This window comes from Nicotiana tabacum, chromosome 18, assembly GCF_000715075.1.
Source record: "Nicotiana tabacum cultivar K326 chromosome 18, ASM71507v2, whole genome shotgun sequence".
NCBI classification, from domain to species: Eukaryota; Viridiplantae; Streptophyta; class Magnoliopsida; order Solanales; family Solanaceae; genus Nicotiana; species Nicotiana tabacum.
This window is the reverse complement of record NC_134097.1, coordinates 53,056,667-53,076,231: the sequence shown is the minus strand read 5'-3', so window position 1 is coordinate 53,076,231 and position 19,565 is coordinate 53,056,667. Positions and strand designations below refer to the sequence as shown.

The 19,565-nt window shown below is 37.0% G+C and overlaps 1 protein-coding gene across 2 annotated transcripts in view; it reads right to left on the bottom strand.

Moving 5' to 3' along the window:
* Positions 1–2,799: 2,799 nt before the first annotated feature.
* LOC107808483 (protein tesmin/TSO1-like CXC 5) overlaps positions 2,800–19,565 on the bottom strand; it is a 44,380-nt gene continuing 27,614 nt past the window's right edge. The window contains exons 7-8 of one of the 2 annotated variants that reach the window (XM_075236862.1): positions 16,983–17,366; positions 2,800–2,961 (exon numbers count right to left, since the gene is read on the bottom strand). In XM_075236862.1, the coding sequence (XP_075092963.1) occupies positions 2,861–2,961; positions 16,983–17,366 (485 nt within the window). In that variant the 3' untranslated portion in view covers positions 2,800–2,860. Of the gene's footprint in view, positions 2,962–6,090; positions 6,544–16,982; positions 17,367–19,565 lie in introns of those variants that run through there. The other variant, XM_075236861.1, reaches the window with a different exon arrangement.

The window sequence follows — 19,565 nt, the reverse complement described above, 5'->3', positions numbered from 1 at the left end:
ATACAATAGACCGTCACTATACAAAATATATACAAAATAGACTGTCATTATACAAAAAATATACTAAATAGACTGTCATTATACAAAATATGTACAAAATAGACTATCACTATATAAAAATATACTAAATAGACTGCCACTATATAATTTATATACAATAAACTGTCACTATACAAAATATATACAAAATAGACTGTCACTATATAAAATAGACTGTTATTATACAAAAAAAAAACACAAAATAGACTGTCACTATGCAAAAATTATACAAAAATAGACTGTTATTATACAAAAAATATACAAAATAAACATTTCGTATATGACCTGCATTACATATTTCATTCAATTCTTAGCTAATACTTATCATATCTAGAAGTACAAAATACAATTTAAAAAGGTAAAAAAGGGCTGCTCTATCGCGTAAGGGAGGGTCGAACCTATGACCTTCAGCTTGGAAACAGACGCTCTATCCACTGAGCTACAACCACTTGTGTTGTTATGTTCATTCCTTTCGGCTACTAAATGCAATATTTTTGGGCCGAAGGGCCATTTTCTATAAGTGGGCCAAAATATGGGCTATTAAAATTTTGAGGGGCTATAGAGGGTAGTTTTCTCAATAAAGTATTCATACAAGTAATGAAACCATTATCAAGAAAATGCAACATAAGCATTAATAAGGCTCTAACAATTAACAATTGTAGCATATATGGACTAATATCCAATGGATATGGTATTAGACTTATTAGTATTAGGTACAGGGGCAATGATGGGAAAAGGGCCAAAACTGTCTCTAACCTAGTCGTTTTGGTTTAAAAATACCCCTCGTCCACCTATTTTGCTAAAATTGTCTTTACTGTTAAAAATCTGACTCATTCATGCCCTGAAAACTAACGACTCTATTTAATTAAGAAGAAATTTTATTACTTATTAGGTGTCAATTTTCTATTAGCTTAAATTAAAGCCTCACCCCATATCCACTTATTACCCCATCCCATGAACCAAAACATTCATACCCGACCCATGACCGCTTTTTAAAATGCCCTAACTTTACCTCTCAAGTTCTCCTCTTCTATCCCCGCCCTCCTACTCCACATTTTCTCTAATCATTCTCCTCCATGGACAAATTACAATAACTTACTATTGCCGACAGAGGACTACCATCGGCTTCAACTTTCAGATCTTCACCCTTTAACAGCCACGGATCTTCCTTTCCTACCCATATTTTTCGGCCTTAATTTAATTTTTAAATTAATATTTTTTTTAAAATTAATTTTCTAAGTGAAATCTAGTATTTTTTACAATTAAATTAATGGTTCATTCTAAAATTTTATGGTTTAATAAGTTATATTTTTGCCAAATTTATATTTGTTGTGCCACATATGGCTTTTTGGAGTTAATTAAAATCATGTGACCAAATTAGCTTCACATTTCGTTGGAGGTGAATAAGTTGGGGAAGATGAACAAGGGAAGGGATAGAGTACCAACTAATAAATTAATAAAAAGAAAGAGTATGAAATTTTGACAAATGAAATCTAAATAACAATTGGATCATGAGTCGAGTATGGAATCGGTGTTTGAGGGGGCTAAAAGAGGCTTAATAGGTTGGAACAATTAAGATGGGTCGTGGGTGGGTAATTTATGGATCAAATTTGTGTTAGAGTGAGATTTTTAATTTTGACCAATAAGAAATTGTCACGTCATATATAATAATATTTTTTTATTCCGCAAAAGTTTGTCAGAAATAAGGGCATGAATGAGCCATATTTTTAACGGTGAGTACAATTTTAACAAAATAAGTGGACGAGAGGTATTTTTAAGTAAAAATAGCACGGTATAGTCAGTTTTCGAACTGGTAATTCAAAAATAGTTAGCGTTTACGAAGTCAATGAAAAATAGCCACTATTTTGCTGCAACAGAGACCGGTCCAGCATAATATACTGGAGTTCAGTGCACCTGTGTATGAACTCCAACATATTATGCTGGACCAGTATACTTTGCTGACTATACTGGAGACTGGAGCACCGGTGCTCCAAACTCCAGTATATTATACTGGACAATTATACTTGCTGGAACTCCAGTATATTATGCTGGAGTTCTAGTGTACTTATGCTGGAACTCCATCATATTATGCTGGAGTTCCAGCATACTTATCCTGGAACTCCAGTATAATATGCTGGAGTTCAAGCATACTTATGCTGGAACTCCAGTATAATATACTGGCGTATTTTTCGGGTTTTGATCAGTGTTTTCGGTCAGATTTATCTTTACATAAAAAGTGACTGAATTTCGATTATTTTTGAAACTGGGCTATTTTTGAACGACCAGTTGTAAATCTGGCTATTTTTGAATTTCTCCCTATTTTTAAACTAAAACGAATAAGTTACAGGCAGTTTTGGCTCTTTCATGTATAGTGTATTAAAACTTTAAATTTTCGGGAATCGAAAAGTTGAATTCCAAATCCAAAATCCTATCCGAGCTTTGAAAATTTTAAATATTAAACTCGAAATTCAATCTTTAATTCGAAAACCAAAAATTCAAAAAAAATAATTTTCGATTTGAATTTCAAGCTTGCCTAAACTATGCCCGTCCCCAAATTTTTGGAATCAATCAATGATCATATCCTATTTTCTATGGTTTTCTGCTCACCCGTCGTTTCATTGCACGAGGTCCCTCCTTCCCCCTCTCCAAAGTGGGATGGTTCATTTATCCCTTAATATTCCTTTTTTTTTTTTGTATTATGTGTTCATCCCTTTGTTATGCATATTAAAACGAAATGAACATAATAATGGAGGATGGTACTAAAATCCATAACGAAGATTACAACATCAAAAGAGTTTGACAAAATAACTCACTCTCTCCTTTACATCATCTTCTTGACCAAATTCCATATCGACCTCGTATTATGCAGAATAGAGTAGGATAACTTTTTGTGTTCAGCCACCTCAGATTCTATCCCCCACCCTGCATAAAAAAGTTTAACAAATTATGATGAAGGTATATAACAATATTTTGTATTGCAAATGCCAACCTATCAGCATTTGGCATCACTTCTTCTGGAGATAATTGAGTACTATCTTAGATATTTAATAAGTCCTTCAAAATCATAAAGCGTATGGAAGCAACAACAGCTTAACACCAACATGGAGCATTAAGATGGCCCAAATTAAAATGCTTAATATACATGTATTTCATCTGAAGCAAAAAAAATTAAAAAAAAGGGAGAGAGAATGGGACCAAGCGAGAGAAAATTCAAACTTCTCATCGTGAGAGAAACACTTGCAAGGGTCAAAAATATTCCTTTACTATGCAAAAAGATCATATATATACTGTCGGCTCATCACTACCCGGCGTTATAAAATTAGTGCAAAAATACCCTTCATTTCCATCCCACGTGGCCTGACGTTTTGCTGATAAAGATGCCACATGGCAATGCCACATCACTGCCCCAACCCCATTTAATCCCCTCCCCCACTTCATCCTCTATAATTGCACAATTCTTAAAGATGAATCACAAAAAATTCTTCCACATTATATTTTAATAAAAGCTCTTAAATAACTTTTAAATAAATGGATGGTTCATTTCCCATTCTCCACGTAAAATCTATATATGTATCCCAAATTATGCAACCTGACCACCATGCTATAAATACAGACAAAGAATCAATCACTTCTCCATCCTCCTTTGCGTTATTTATATCAATATAATATAAATTATTTATAGCAGATTTTTTTTTGTAGAGTATAAGCTCTACTCCATTGTTTGAATAGTATGCTTGATAAAAGATTGAAATTTCCAGTCATCATTTGCTGGTAACATGTAAAATTATGAGTTTTTCAAGAGTGTGTCTGAAACATCTCACTCACATTAAGATATATCTGAGGAAGGTTTCGTCCTTTGCAATAGTGTAGACCAATAATATTGTAGTGGTGGCTTGACTTTTTAGAGGGGAAGGTGAACGCTAGGGATGGGGGAAAATGGTTTCTTGACGGCGGCTCTAGGAATTTTCCTCCTTTCTTTGTGGATGTGAAAAATGAAAATCAAGTTTATTTGTGATTTGATGAAATGCATATTTGATTATCAAACTGAAATTTAAAGGGAGGGGAGGGAAAATTAAGCGTCAACAATGGTGCATATTTCATTTGTTGTTAGCTTGGAGAATTAAAAGCATAACTCTTGCTTCAATTTTGTATCCATGTATTTTTCCATCTATATTTAGCAATTCATTATGTCATTCACACCTATAAATGAAACAAAAATACTCCAAAGTGAGTATGTACTTTTGCCTTGACTTTTCAAGTAGATACAAAATTAATATATCAAAATTAGAATACAGCATCCGAGGATAGAGGACTTTTGTTGCGCCAGGTTTCTTCATTGAGTTAAATAAATAGGATGAATGATCATCTTTTTAAGTAACTTACAATTAGTTTTATCTAAGTTTTATTTTTATTTTAGTTTTTAGTTTTTTTTAATTATTTAGTTATCTAAGTTTTATTTGATGACTCAAATATATTTTTAATGATATTATAAGTTTTTAGTATTGATACTCGGGGTAAATGCACAACACACATGTCCAGAAACTCGTTACTGATACATCCAAATAAAAGAAACGTTTTTCTAATTTTGAAAATTAGAGGAGAAGTAATTAGTCTTTGCAATCAGGAGGGAAGAAATCAAATATCAACGTAATTAACAATTAACACTAAGAGTTTCAGCACTACAGGCTACTATGTGCTTAATAATAAGCAATGGCATTAAAACTTAGAGTTTTGCGCACCTTTTGGCATAACTTCACTAGGAAAAATAAATGGAAAAGGATCAAGTAAAAAGCAAAAAGAAGATTTGAGCATTACATCTTTACACGGAAAAGGCGAAATACATAGATTACCCCCGAACTATGGACCAAATCCCTGTTACACTTTTTGCAAACGAAAATAACTTTACACACTCAACCTTTACAGACTGTTCCTAATACACACCACTTTTTTCTTGACCAGTTTTTCAAAATATGTATAATGTCACGCTCCAATGAGATAGTGACACGTGTTAACATATTAAAAAAAGAAAAAACTTTAAATTATAATTAAACCCATCTTCTTCATCAAATATACCACCATGGCTGCCATCTCTTCGACTCCCATTCAGATTTCTCTACATCTGCTAGTTCTATTTTCACCTCATTTTCTCCATTATCTTTCTTACCTTCTTCTTCTTCGTTATTTTCTTTTCGAGCAGGTGATTCCCAAAATTAATTATCAAGATCCGCCATTTTCATAGGATTAGATCAACATCTCATTATAAGCAAACCACTTTTAGGCGGAATGAAAATGCTTACTCTGGCTTTCTCCTCTTCCGCTGCTTTTAATTCTTTCATTTCAACAATATTCTCAATATCCCAAAAAAAATCTCAAAATAATTTGGACAAACCCAGAAAATCCCTCTCCACCTTTAAAATTCCAAAGACCATCAAGCTTCATTATTCATTAATAAACTCTTCTTAATTTTTAGGGAGGAGTTTCGGGAAAACAAACAGGGATCTAGGGACGATGAAAAAAAAACAAGGGAGGTCTTCTGATTGTTGAGAAAGAACAAAACAAAGTAAAAGAAACGAAATAAAAGAAAGAAAAGAAAAAAGAAAAATCATTTTAAACCGTTGGATAAATTTTATTTGATCTGAATCGTTCAAATAAAGAGTCAGATAAGTTTTTTTGTTTCTTCACGCGCCTCATTTTTGTTGGTAAACCACGCACTGGCCATGTAGGCATAGTAGTGTGTATTAGGTACAGTCTGTAAAGGTTGAGTGTGTAAAATTATTTTTGTTTGCAAAAAGTGTATAACAGGGATTTGGTCCATAGTTCGGGGGATAACCTATGTATTTACTGGCACACATGAAAAGGGCAGCCCAGTGCACTAAGCTCTCGCTATGCGCGGGATCAGGAAAGAGCCGGACCACAAGGGTCTATTGTATACAGCCTTACCCTGCATTTCTGCAAGAGGCTGTTTCCACGGCTCGAACCCGTGACCTCATGGTCACATGGCAACAACCTTACCAGTTACACATCGATTTTAGAAAAAAAAAAAAAAGATGAATAATTGTTACTTTCAATAAAATTATACCAAGGAAAACTGTAGTAAGGTTACATGAGTGGTGCTAGTTAGTTCTAACTTCTAACAAATGAGGCCTGAAATAACCTTGCCACTGCATCGAAGACAAACTGAATAAAGAATAGCCTAATATTACAGAGATGCAGCAGCTCGAGGCAAACCTCATCCTAAATCTCTTTACAGTTTATTTCAGCTTTTTGATATCACGTCCCCATTACCATCCGAAGGATGAACTTTAGGACATGGGTTATTATTAAAAGCAGTAGTTCCAGGTTCAACCTTTTGCGGTGGAGGTGGAGGAGTTGGAACAGTATTGGCAACACCATTCCTGAAAGGTTCATGTTGATTCCTTGAATCAGTCATGGCTATGCCGTTGCCGTTCACTTCATTTTGGCTACCTGAATCGGCACCTCGCACCATTGAAGAACATTTTGTTTCTGTATTCAGAATAGACGTATTTAGTAACAAATCAACCTATCCCAAATGAAACATAGCAGTATCAACATATGGACTGTCTTCCTCTCGTGAAGCGGGGAGGGGATAACAAAACTGCAAATGAACCAAGCATACTTTGCAGTTTCAAAGGTCCCACCCCCTTGAACATAATAAGAAAGAAAGGATGTTCCTGATAGACAGGCTATGAAATTTCAAAGTATATTGCAAAATAGTTTTAAGAAAATGCTTTATTCAATTTAAGGACAAAAAGAGATTAAGGGAACACGAAAGTGAATTCTTTACAAGTGCAGAGGACCACTCTTTGAAGGTCTCGTCTACAGATCAATGCCTTTTTCTTGTTTGCGAGTATGTCTACCAACCTGACTTACTTCAGCTAAACTTTTACCAAACGAACAAGGATTAATTCCCTTCGTAACTTGAGATTATCATCCTATGACAGTGTGGCATCCGCTCAGTAAACCTATGGTTTCCAGCACTCATAGGACCAGGGGCAGAATCCAAGATTTCGAGAGGATGGAGGCACTATTACGAAGATGTGGATCCAGGATATAAATCAGTGTGCTTCAAATCAGCAAGTGTGCTTCAAATCACAAATGGCTATTCTCAGGTTTTCTACAGGTTGGTGACAGTGGCTATTCTCAGGTTTACTGGTGATCTTGTTGAACCTCAAATTATTGGTAAAGGGTATTTATCTGGTGATCTCTATATATCCTTGATGAATGGGAGCCACAGTCTATTGCATGCTCTAGTGTCGTGTCTCCTTTTGAAGCACATTGTCGATTGGGGCATCCCTATTTACCTTTGTTGAAGAAGCTATGTCCTCAGTTTCAGAATATTTCTTCATTGGATTGTGAGTCATGTCGATTTGCAAAACATCATCGCATTTTGTTACGTCCAACGATTAACAAGCGAGCTGAGTCAGCTTTTGAGTTAGTTCATTCTGATGTTTGGGGACCATGTCCTGTTGTTTCTAAAACTGGACATAAGTATTTTGTCACTTTTGTAGATGATTTTTCTCGAATGACTTGGATTTACTTTATGAAGAGTCACTCTGAAGTGTTTACTCACTTTTCTGCCTTTTGTGCTGAAGTCAAAACTCAATTCAATGCTTCGGTGCGTATTCTAAGGAGTGATAATGCTAAAGAATACATGTTAGAGTTATTTCAGTCCTACATGAGACAACATAGTGTACTACGTCAGTCTTCATGTGTTGGTACACCCTCTCAAAATGGAGTTGCTGAAAGGAAGAATAGGCATCTACTTGAGACAGCTCGGGCACTTCTGTTCCAAATGAAAATTCCTAAACAGTTCTGGGCTGATGCGGTCTCTACGGCTTGCTTTTTGATTAATCGCATGCCATCTACTGTGCTTGGATGCCTTACAATATTCTTTTTCCAAATAAGTCATTATTTCCTGTGGAACCTCAGGTGTTTGGAAGCACATGTTATGTTCGAGATGTTCGACCATCTGTTACCAAGTTGGATCCCAAGGCATTGAAGTGTGTTTTTCTTGGTTATTCTCGCCTTCAGAAAGGGTATCAGTGTTATTCTACTGAACTTGGCAAATATCTGGTGTCAATTGATGTGGTGTTTTCATCGACTATACCATTCTTCTATGCACCTCCCGTCTCTACAAAGTCAGGGGGAGGAAGATGAGTGGCTAGTATATCAGGTTACCCGTACTTTGACAGAACAATCAGATGATGTTCCTTCATCTCCTAGCTCTTCTGTCGAGCACCCATCGACTATTGTGCCTTCAACACCTGCTTCAACTGTGTGAGCAAGACCACAAATTGTTCAAGTTTACTCGCGCAGGCGAGAGACAAATGATACGTCTCCTGCACCAGTTCCTTTGTCATCTGTTCCTCTTCCGCCTGATCCTCCAGAAGACCTTGACCTTCCCATTGCTTTACGCAAAGGTACACGTACTTGCAAATCCACATATTCTATTACTAATTTTGTTTCCTACGACCACTTATCCCCCGCGTCTAGATCTTTGATTGCGTCTCTAAACTCCATTTCTATACCCAAAACGGTGAAAGAGGCTTTGAATCATCATGGATGGTCTGAAGCAATGCTTGAGGAAATACATGCCTTAGAGGAAAACCATACTTGGGATTTAGTGAATTTACCTAGTGGAAAGAAAGCAGTGGGATGCAAATGGGTCTTCACGGTCAAAGTTAATCTAGATGACTCTGTGGCAAGACTTAAGGCCAGATTTGTGGCCAAAGGGTATGCTCAGACTTATGGGGTGGATTATTCAGACACATTCTCTCCGGTTGCCAAACTTACTTCTGTCCGCTTGTTCATTTCTCTAGCAGTTTCTGAGAATTGGCCTTTGCATCAATTGGATACTAAGAATGCATTTCTTCATGGTGATCGTCATGAAGAGGTGTATATGGAGCAACCACTTGGTTTTGTTTCTCAGGGGGAGTATGGAAAGATCTGTCATTTAAAGAAGTCCTTATATGGCTTGAAGCAGAGTCCCCGGGCTTGGTTTGGTAAATTTAGTGAGGTAGTTCAAGAATTTGGGCTAAAAAAGAGCAAATGTGATCATTCAGTCTTCTACGGGCAATCAACAGCTGGATCTATTTTTCTTGTTGTATATGTTGATGACATTGTGATTATAGGAAGTGACTATGCAGGAATCTCTTCTCTCTAAGTCTTTCTTGCATACTAAGTTTCATACAAAAGACTTGGGACAACTGAATATTTCTTGGGAGTAGAAGTAACTAGAAGCAAGAAGGGGATTTTTCTATCTCAGCGAAAGTATATTCTTGACTTACTGGCAGAAACTGGTAAGTTGGCTGCCAAGCCTTGCAGTACTCCAGTGGTTCCTAATTTGCATCTTATGAAAGATGATGGCGAGCCATTTAATGATCCAGATAGATACAGGAGGTTAGTTGGGAGATTAAACTATCTCACTGTGACTCGTCAAGATATTGCTTTTGTAGTAAGTATGGTTAGCCAATTCATGTCTGCGCCCACAATCAAACATTGGGAGGCTTTGGAGCAGATCTTATGTTACTTAAAAGGAGCTTCTGGACTTGGCATATTATACAGCAACCACGGGCATTCCCGCATTGATTGTTTTGCAGATGCAGATGCAGATTGGGCTGGATCCAAGATTGACATAAGATCTACTACTGGTTACTGTGTACTTGTTGGTGGAAACTTGATATCATGGAGAAGTAAGAAACAGAATGTTGTATCTCGGTCCAGTGCAGAATCAGAGTATAGAGTTATGGCACAATCAACATGTGAGATAATGTGGATACACCATCTTTTAACTGAAATAGGGTTGAAGCATCCTACTCCATCAAAGCTCTGGTGTGACAATCAAGTTGCGGTCCATATTGCCTCAAATCCAGTGTATCATGAAAGAACCAAGCATATTAAAGTTGACTGTCATTTTATTCGTGAGAAAATTCAAGAGAACTTGATTTCCACTACCTACACGAAGACAGGAGAGCAACTAGCTGATTTGTTCACTAAAGCATTGAATGATACTCGAATTGGTTACCTTTGTAACAAGGTGGGCATGATCAACATATATGCTCCAGCTTGAGGGGGAGTGTTATAGAATGAATCTAGACACTTATTATAGAATGAATGTAGACTCTTTCTTAGTAGTGTACATAAATAGCAAATTTGTAGGAATCTCTTTTATTTCTTTCCTTAGTTAGGATCTGATGTACATGTATTTATATTGCTCAACTCTTGGAATGAGAACACAAGTTAATCTTTCTATTTCGTGCACAACTTTAATTATATAAAACTTCACGGCGATAAAAGGAAAATAGGGATTTCAATGTGTCAGACTTGGAAATTTAGAAGGAAAAATCCAAACAAATAAGAAAAAGAGAAATGTACCCAACTAAAACGCAAGAACAGATACCAGACATGCCCATCCTCGTGGATGGACCCAATTCTGAAAGGAAAAGCAACAAGATTGACATAGGATTTGAAACCCCAACCTTACTTAAAGAGGTGCACACAACAATTATTGCACCATATGACACTTTGAGCTTGGCTCCACATATATATTTAAGTATTTTATAAAATAAAAAAATATACTTTCTCTGTTTTAATTTATGTGAACCTATTTGACTGGGCACGCAGTTTAAGAAAAAAGAGAAGATTTTGGAACATGTAGGGTAAAATGAGGCACACATTCTGTGTGGCTATAAATCATTGCATAAAAGTAAATTGTTTCCAAATATAGAAAGTGATCATTCTTTTTGACTCGAACTAAAAAGGAAATAAGTTCACATAAATTGAAATGGAGAGAGTAGCATTATTATACAAGATCTAGGGAGGGGAGCATGGTTGCACGTAAACCCAGGCCCCCAATTTAGATATGCCACTACATGGGACTTGTGCTAGTTTTATGTGGTTACTTGTCTCATCTGAACTCCAAACTTTACCGCTCTTGGAAACTGATTATGCACTATAATTTTAGCTTTGAAACTACCTAACCAACTGATTTTCCAGAAAGTTTAATGGCAAAATACATAAGTTACCCGTTGAACTGCAAAACAAATCTCTATTATACACTTTTTGCGGACAAAAATAGTCTTACACACTCGGCCTTTTCAGAGTTTGCCTAATACACACTACTTTTTCCTTGACCAATTTCTCAAAACATGTGTAATATCACGCTTCAATGAAATAGTGACACGTGTCATTAACATATTAAAAAAATAAAAAATAAAAACTTCAAATTACAAATTAAACCTATCTTCTTCATCAGATCCACCACCATGCCTGCCATCTCCTCGGCCACCATTCAAATTTCTTTGCATTTGCTAGTTCTATTTTCACCTCATTTTTGGCCACCATTCAGATTTCTTTGCATTCACTAGTTCTATTTTCACCTCATTTTCTCCATTATCCTTCTTAACTTCTTCTTCTTCTTTTCTTTTCGAGCAAGTGATTCCTAGAAACGATTAGTAAGATCCGCAACATCTCATTAAAAGCAAAGCATTCTTAGGCGGAATGCAAATGCTTACACTGCTTTGTCCTCTTCCTCTACTTCCTTTATTTCAACAGTACTCTCAAAAGAATCCCAAAATAATTTGGACAAACCTAGAAGATCCCTCTTCAAAACTATATATTATCTCTCTCCGCCTTTAAAATTCAATAGGCAATCAAGCTTTATTATTGGACTCTTCTTAATTTCAAGGGAGGAGTTTCGGGGAAAACAAACGGCGGCCGAGGGGTGGGTGTCTAGGGACGATAGGGACTGTGAAAGACAAACATGGGAGGAGTTTTATTTGTTGAAGAAAGAACAACACAACATAAAAGAAAAGGAAAAAAGAAAGGAAATAAAATAGAAAATTCAATTTAAATTGGATCAATTTTATTAGATCTGGATCGTTCAAATAAAGCATCAAGTATATATCTTTGTTTCTTCACAGGCCTCATTTTGTTGGTAAACCACGCGCTGGCCACGTAGGCAAAGTTGTGTGTTAGACACTCTAGAAAGGTTGAGTGTGTAAGGTGAACTTCGTTCGCAAAAAATGTATAACATGGATTTGGTCCATAGTTCATGGGTAACTTATGTATTTTGCCAAGTTTATTTATTGGAATTTTCTAATTGAGGCCTACCTCACTTTCGCAGTCCTTGGCATGGAGAAAGGAATCCATAACTATTTCAGCACACAACTATAACTTCTTATTCAAATTTTTCCAAAACTCATACTTTTCAATAAACTACATGTGCATACTTAAAGAAAATAATCCATATGGGTAACACTAACTTGCTGGTAACAAATAAGTCTGGTATATGGTAACTATTCAAGCATGGTTGGAGATTTGTATATTAGTATTGTAGGTCTGGGATTTACCCTATTGCAGTGAATTCCTAGTTTGTCTTAATATTGGAATGAGTTGGGACCACATGGAGTGGAATAGTTATAAGAGGATTTATACAGCGGGACGGTCCCTGCATAGCTTCAATTGAGGCGAAGTTGGTTGATTGATTGATGTAACGACCCGACCGGTTGTTTTAAGTATTTTAGTTTGTTTTCCCTATTCGATGCTTTACATATGTGTAATTGTTGTTATATGACTAGTAGAGATGGTTGGTTCGGGTACGGGGAGGTTTTGGAGTGAGTTGGGACCCTTAGTCCCTAGGTTGGAAGCTTGAGTTCTAAGAGTTGACCAGAGTTTGACTTTTGTGTAGACGACTCCTAAATGGTGTTTTGATAGTTCTAATAGGTTCGTATGGTGATTTTGGATATAGGCGTATGTCCAGATTTGGAGGTCCATAGGTTGATTTGGTGCTTTTTGGCGAAAGTAGGAAAGTTGAAGGTTCATAGGTTTGACCGGGAGTTGACTTTGATGATATCGGTTTTGGATTGTAGTTCTAGAAGCTGGAATAAGTCCGTTGTGTCATTTGGGACTTTTATGCAAAATTTGAGGTCATTCCAAGTTGATGTGATATGGTTCGAGTTTTAGAAGTTAAAAATTCATTAGTTCCTTAGGCTTGAATCGAAGTGCGATTCGTGGTATTGATGTTGCTTTATGTGATTTAAGGTCTCGAGCAGGTCTGTATTATTTTTAGGATTGGTTGGTGTGGAAAGAGTAAGAAACTTTGAATAATTTCATTCATATTTTTGAATGTCATATACATGCCTTTATATACAAGAAGAGGTTAGAAACAAAATCCCATAAAATCTAACAAAATCTGGGATAAAATAAAACAAAGAATCAAAATTTGATATGGAAAGATCTTAGAGAATCAAAACTTGATATGGACAAATCTTAGAGGATCAAATCTTGATATGGAGAATATCTTCTTGGAAACCCTCTATCATTCAACACTCCCCTCAAAAGGGAATTGATTACCGTGAAATTAGATGGGATTACCAAAAGGGAAAAAGCCGGTAGGATGTAGATGGGTGTTTACCGTGAAATACAAGTCCGATGGGTCTATAGAAAGATTTAAAGCACGATGGGTAGCAAAGGGTTACACACAGACCTATGGAATTGATTATTTGGAGACTTTTGCCCCAGTGGCAAAAATGAATACAGTGAGGATCTTATTGTCATTGGCTGCGATTTTTAATTGGAACCTACAGCAATTTGATATTAAAAATGCTTTTCTACATGGAGATTTAGATGAAGAGATGTATATGGAGGTACCACCTGATTTTGAAAGCAAGAAGGGAATGGTATGTAGACTGAAGAAGGCACTCTATGGACTAAAGCAATCACCCCGTGCATGGTTTGGAAGATTTACAAAGGTTATGATCAAGCTAGGCTATCGGCAGAGTCAAGGAGACCACACCTTGTTCATAAGGCACTCAAAAAAAGGAAAGGTAACTGCTCTACTAGTCTATGTAGATGATATCATAGTAACAGGTGATGATTCAGAGGAGATACACAATTTGAAGAATTGTTTACTCAAGGAATTTGATATCAAAGATCTTGGAAAATTAAAGTATTTTTTGGGAATTGAAGTAGCACATTCTAAACAAGGAATCTTTATTTCCCAACAAAAATATGTGCTTGATTTGTTGAAAGAAACAGGAAAATTAGGGTGTAAACCACCAGTGACTACACCAATTGAATATAATCATGGGTTGTGTAATTCTCCAGAAGATTCTGTGGTAGATAAAGGCTCGTATCATAGGCTTGTAGGGAAATTGATCTACTTGTCCCATACAAAGCCAAACATTGCTTTTGCTCCAAGTGTCGTTAGCCAATTTATGCAGGACCCTAGAGAAATGCATCTCCAAGCGGCGAACAGGATTCTACAATATCGTAAAGGAAGCCCCGGAAAAGGAATACTATTCAGAAGAGGAGGAGACATGGTTTTAGAGGCTTATACTGATGCGGATTATGCTGGTTCATTAGTGGATCGAAGGTCAACTTCTGGATACTATACCTTTTTAGGAGGAAATCTTGTGACTTGGAGAAGTAAAAAACAGAATGTGGTGGCCAGATCAAGTTCAGATCTATGGCGATGGGAGTTTGTGAGTTGTTATGGTTAAAGATATCCATTCACCAGCTTGAGGGGGAGTGTTGAATGATAGAGGATTTCCAAGAAGATATTCTCCATATCAAGATTTGATCCTCTAAGATTTGTCATATCAAGTTTTGATTCTCTAAGATCTTTCCATATCAAATTTTGATTCTTTGTTTTATTTTATCCCAGATTTTATGGGATTTTGTTTCTAACCTCTTCTTGTATATAAAGCCATGTATATGACATTCAAATATATGAATGAAATTATTCAAGTTTCTTACTCTTTCCACAATTAGCATAATCATATGTAATACCGTCAGAGTGTTATAAACTCTGTGATAATCATAGAGTATCTAGTTATTTCTAGTTCTTATTTCTTACATGCTTGCTAGTAGATGAGGTTGTTCATGCCTCAATAGGAATTGTAAGGTAAGGTCTAGCTCAGTTAGTGTTTGCTATATGTCCTATGCCTTTGGGAATAATCCAAACGGCTATGAGATCATTCGCTCTCGTGAGACTTTGCCGGCAACCACATCTTGAGGCTGCCATCATAAGTCAATGGAGGTGCACAAGGATGATTATATAGCCAAGGCTATAGAGGCAACACTACTGTAGTGTTTGCCCCCCTTACTTGTACTCTTCCTTTGTGGTCTTTTCTTTTTATAATTAATAAAATAGCTACTAGGCAGCCCGCCTAGTAGTATAATTTGCTTTAAAAAAAATTAATTTGGTTCTCGTACAAGTGAGTCATGAACCTCAATTATTCATCAAAATTAGCAATAATGGTTGGTGCTGAATTCAAACAATCTGCAAAGAGTAAAACAAGCAAAATTAATTTTTTATAAAGAAAGAGAAAAGTAAGTTGTCATTTTTTTATAACGAAAAAACCTATGTGATTTCTCTATATCCATGTTTTCTCTACTTGCATGATCATTTGACTAATGACTCGTGTTAGAAATCATGTCTAGGCTATGAACTTATTTGTTTGAGACATAATAAGGTTGATCTTGTTGTTTTGAGTTGTTTGCCTTAATTGTAGTCAATATTCTCAGTCATAATTCTTCATCCGCATGTTGTATCTCAGTCTCTGTACATTATTTGTTTGTCATATCACGTGTTGTTGTTGCCTTCTATATGTGATACTGTTTGGGCTGAGTTTTATGAGATGTGAGCCATTGAGACTTGAGCGGTTGATGACTGATGTGGGTCATAGAGCCGTGTTGTGAGTTATGTTGGATCGGGTTGCACGCCGCAACAGATTGATATTTGGATCGGGTTGCACGCCGCAACAAATTAACATTGATTATTGATTAGCGCTTGGTCCAGGATTCGCCCCTCCGGAGTTTGACATTATAGTGAGCGCAGGCGCAGTGATATATATGTGTTTTGGTGAGGGGCATTTGTGCCAGGCACCCGTAAAGTGCTAAGTGATTGTGTGTGTGATGGTGTGGGGCAGGCACCCGTACAGTGCTGAGAGATTGTGTGTGTGATGGTGTGGGGCATTTGTGCCAGGCACCTTGAGTGTGCTGAGAGTGAGTGTACTTGATGATTTCACTGTGATGTTATTGACTTGACATGTAGGCATAGAGATGTATTTTTCTCATGCTAGTTGGTAAATGAAATGTCTTATCTATTGTTGAAAGTTTGGGAAAATCACAGTTTCCTCGATAATCTCATATTTTAGAAATTTTGGTGAAAGATTGGACTTTGATTGTTATAATTGTGAACGAACTGAACATGATATCTTCTAAGTTATATACTTCACTGTTTTCATTATATTATGAGTTGTTATTGATTATTAGTGTTGAAACTTTCTTTTGAGTCCGTCATTGCTTTAAGCCCGAGGTTAGGTTTGTTACTTATTGAGTACATGGGGTCAGTTGTACTTATACTACACTCTGCACTCTACGTTTAGATCCAGGTACTTCGGGGCATGGCGATTATTAGAGGTTTGCATCGGATTCAGCTTGTGAAGACTACGAGGTAGCTGTTATGTCGTTAGCAGACCTTGAAGTTTTCTTTTGTTTATTTTGGTTATCACTGTTCTATCGTATTGTACCGAAGATTTGGCTATGTATTTTGAGATTCTGTAGTGCTCATGTACTCACCAAATTATTGGGATAGCTGTAGTTGTGTTATTGTTGTTTTTCTCAGATATGTTATGATATTACTGTTGTTGAGATTATCAAGCTTCTATTAATTTAGTTATTGTTATTGCGGAAGGATTGGCTTGCCTAGCAAGCAGTGTTAGGCGCCGTCACGGCTCTGGTAGGAGTTTGTGCCGTGACAATTGAGAAGCTTTCTTGTTGTATCATTCTAAGGGCACATATTCACTGATAGGAATTTTAGGGCTTATTATTGGTTTCATTGATTCAGATGCATTTGGCAAGTGCTATCAATTAATGAGTAGAATCAGATTTTCAGACAGAAAAGATTAGAAACTAACCTTTTAATTCTCCTAAAGTGATCAGCTTTTTAAGGCAATCACGAGTTCGCGTCAACACGATCTTCTCCAGTTCTGGGTAGACTTCTTTCATGGCCTGCCCATGAGGAAGTTGGGAAGATGTATTATTGCTAAGGCTTGTTGGGTCATTAGGGGGAGCAGCAGCCACAGTAAAAATCGTATTCTGTTCATCGCACATGAGTGCTAATGTTCCCGGAGACATTGGCCTTTCTTTTGGTACATTAGCACTATCCAAACTAGACTCATCCATATTCTCGGCCTGGAATGCACTTGAACAATCATCAGGTATAACCTTCTCAACACCTGATGAAGGGTAAGAAGCTTCACTGTGGCACTTCGCCTGTTTTAGTGAAGCATCTTTTTCATCTGAAAGCATTCCAACACATAATCAATTAAACATTATGTATAGTGGAAATGTCAGCTAAAAGCAAACAATCACATGGAAAAACCATCAGATAATAGATGCTAAACCATCAGATCATGATATGGTCCTCTATCTGGTAAAAGAGATAAAACAATTTTTTTTCTTTTTAATAAAGCTTTTTTTCCATATCAGACTAATTGTAAACGAATTTAGATCTTAAATTAGCTATCATCTAAACCAGAAGCACTGTACCAGCTTGTGCATAAGTACCTATCCGAGCTTAGTCATCCTCCACTCAGGAGCTTGCATTAAACTGTTGAAATAGATGGCCTGACTTTCTTGCTCTAGTAAGGAGCATTCTGGTTTACTTTTAATAGTATACTCAAGCGCATAGATGCAATTTCCATTTATTCCTAATTTGGAAAACTTCTAAAGTAATTCTGATCTTATCTATACTCCCTAAATAGGAAAAGGCAGATAAAATTTTCATATACGATATATGCATCTCAACAAAAAAATGCAGTTTTATCAACTTCTATTTATTGTTATTTTGTAATAAAGAAATTGTAGATGATCTTATCTCTCACTGTAGATGAGCATTGCTCAAGAATGCACCTACAGTTCTTGTACAAATGCCCTTAACTTCCAAGCTCATGGATGGTCTGTTACTCCAAAATTAGGAGCATAGACTTTAACAGCAACATCACCCGGGGACACCTCCTCCCATTCTGCTTCTGGCACACTTGGCTAACCAGAAATAGCAACATGTTCAATAACAAAGAAGAGGCTACCTATTAAGAACACCATTGCTGAGGCAGTGGAATTTCTCCTTGTTGCTAAGACAACCTTTCAACCGCTACTAAGAAGACCATCAATGTTAAACGGGAACCCCCACACAAGGGTTCCTATAAGCTCAACACTGATGGCTCTAGCTTAACAAATCCAAGGGCAGGTGGTATAGGAGGGGTTTTTTAAAAATAGTAGTGCTGACAAGGGCTGTCAAATTTAGCCCAAGCCCAAATGACCCACCCAACCTGCCCAAGGTTGGGCTAGTTATTGATCCGCCCATTTATTGAGCTCAGCTCATCTTGACCCAACCCATTTCAACGCATTTAAAGTTGGGTTAATTTTTAGCCCAAATTGATCCATGAGTAACTTTGCCAAAATATCTTAGAAATAATTCCTTTTTGTTTGATATGTTATATATGACCATAACAAAAGAAAACAGTCTTATTTAGTAATTATACAATTCACAAGAAAACAACACATATTAATTAAAGCTTAGTAAGAGTTGGGAGGGTTGGCGACCCAAATTTAAGCTCATCTTGACCCAGCCTATCTCAACCAAGTAACTTTTGAATGGGGTCAGTGACCCACCCCTTTATTGACCTAGCTTATTTTGACCCGTCCAAAATCGGCTCAGCCCGCCCATTTGATACCCCTAGTGGTGACTAGGTAATGGGCTTCATGAAAGGTCTAGCACACACTAGTAACTCTCGATCAGAATTACTAGCACAATTGCAGGGGTTGCAGTTGGCTGTGGATAACAATTTCACTCCCCTTGAAGTGGCTATTGACTCAGCGGAGGTAATACACATGGTTAACAGAGGTAACCTTCATTATAACTTCGTAATTTCTGCATGCAGGTTATTGCTAGCAAGGTTGGGGAATCCGGCCGTAAGCCACCGAGAATCAACTAGAGTGGCAAACATCCTAGCTAAGGAAGGGGCCAGGAAGCAGGTTTTGGCCAGCACCACCATTTTGGTAGTTCTTCTAGTGTTTGCAAATGAAGCACTATTGGCAGATATTCTAGGAACTAATTTTTTTAGAAACAACTCACACATCTAGAAGATGAAAGTAGCGGAGATGAGGATGTTGAGGTGGATGTGCGGGCATACAAGAATGGATAAGATTAGGAATGAAGATATTCGAGAGAAGGTGGGCGTGGCCCCCATAGAGGACAAGATGCGGGAAGCAAGACTCAGATGGTTCGGACATATTCAGAGGAGGAGCACTGATGCACCGGTGAGGAGATGTGAGCGACTGGCTGTAGTGGACATGCGGAGAGGTAGAGGACGACCTAAGAAGTATTGGGGAGAGGTGATCAGACAGGACATGGCGCGACTTCGGATTACTGAAGACATGGCCCTTAACAGGGAATTATGGAGGTCGAGTATTAAGGTTGTAGGTTAGGGGAGAGT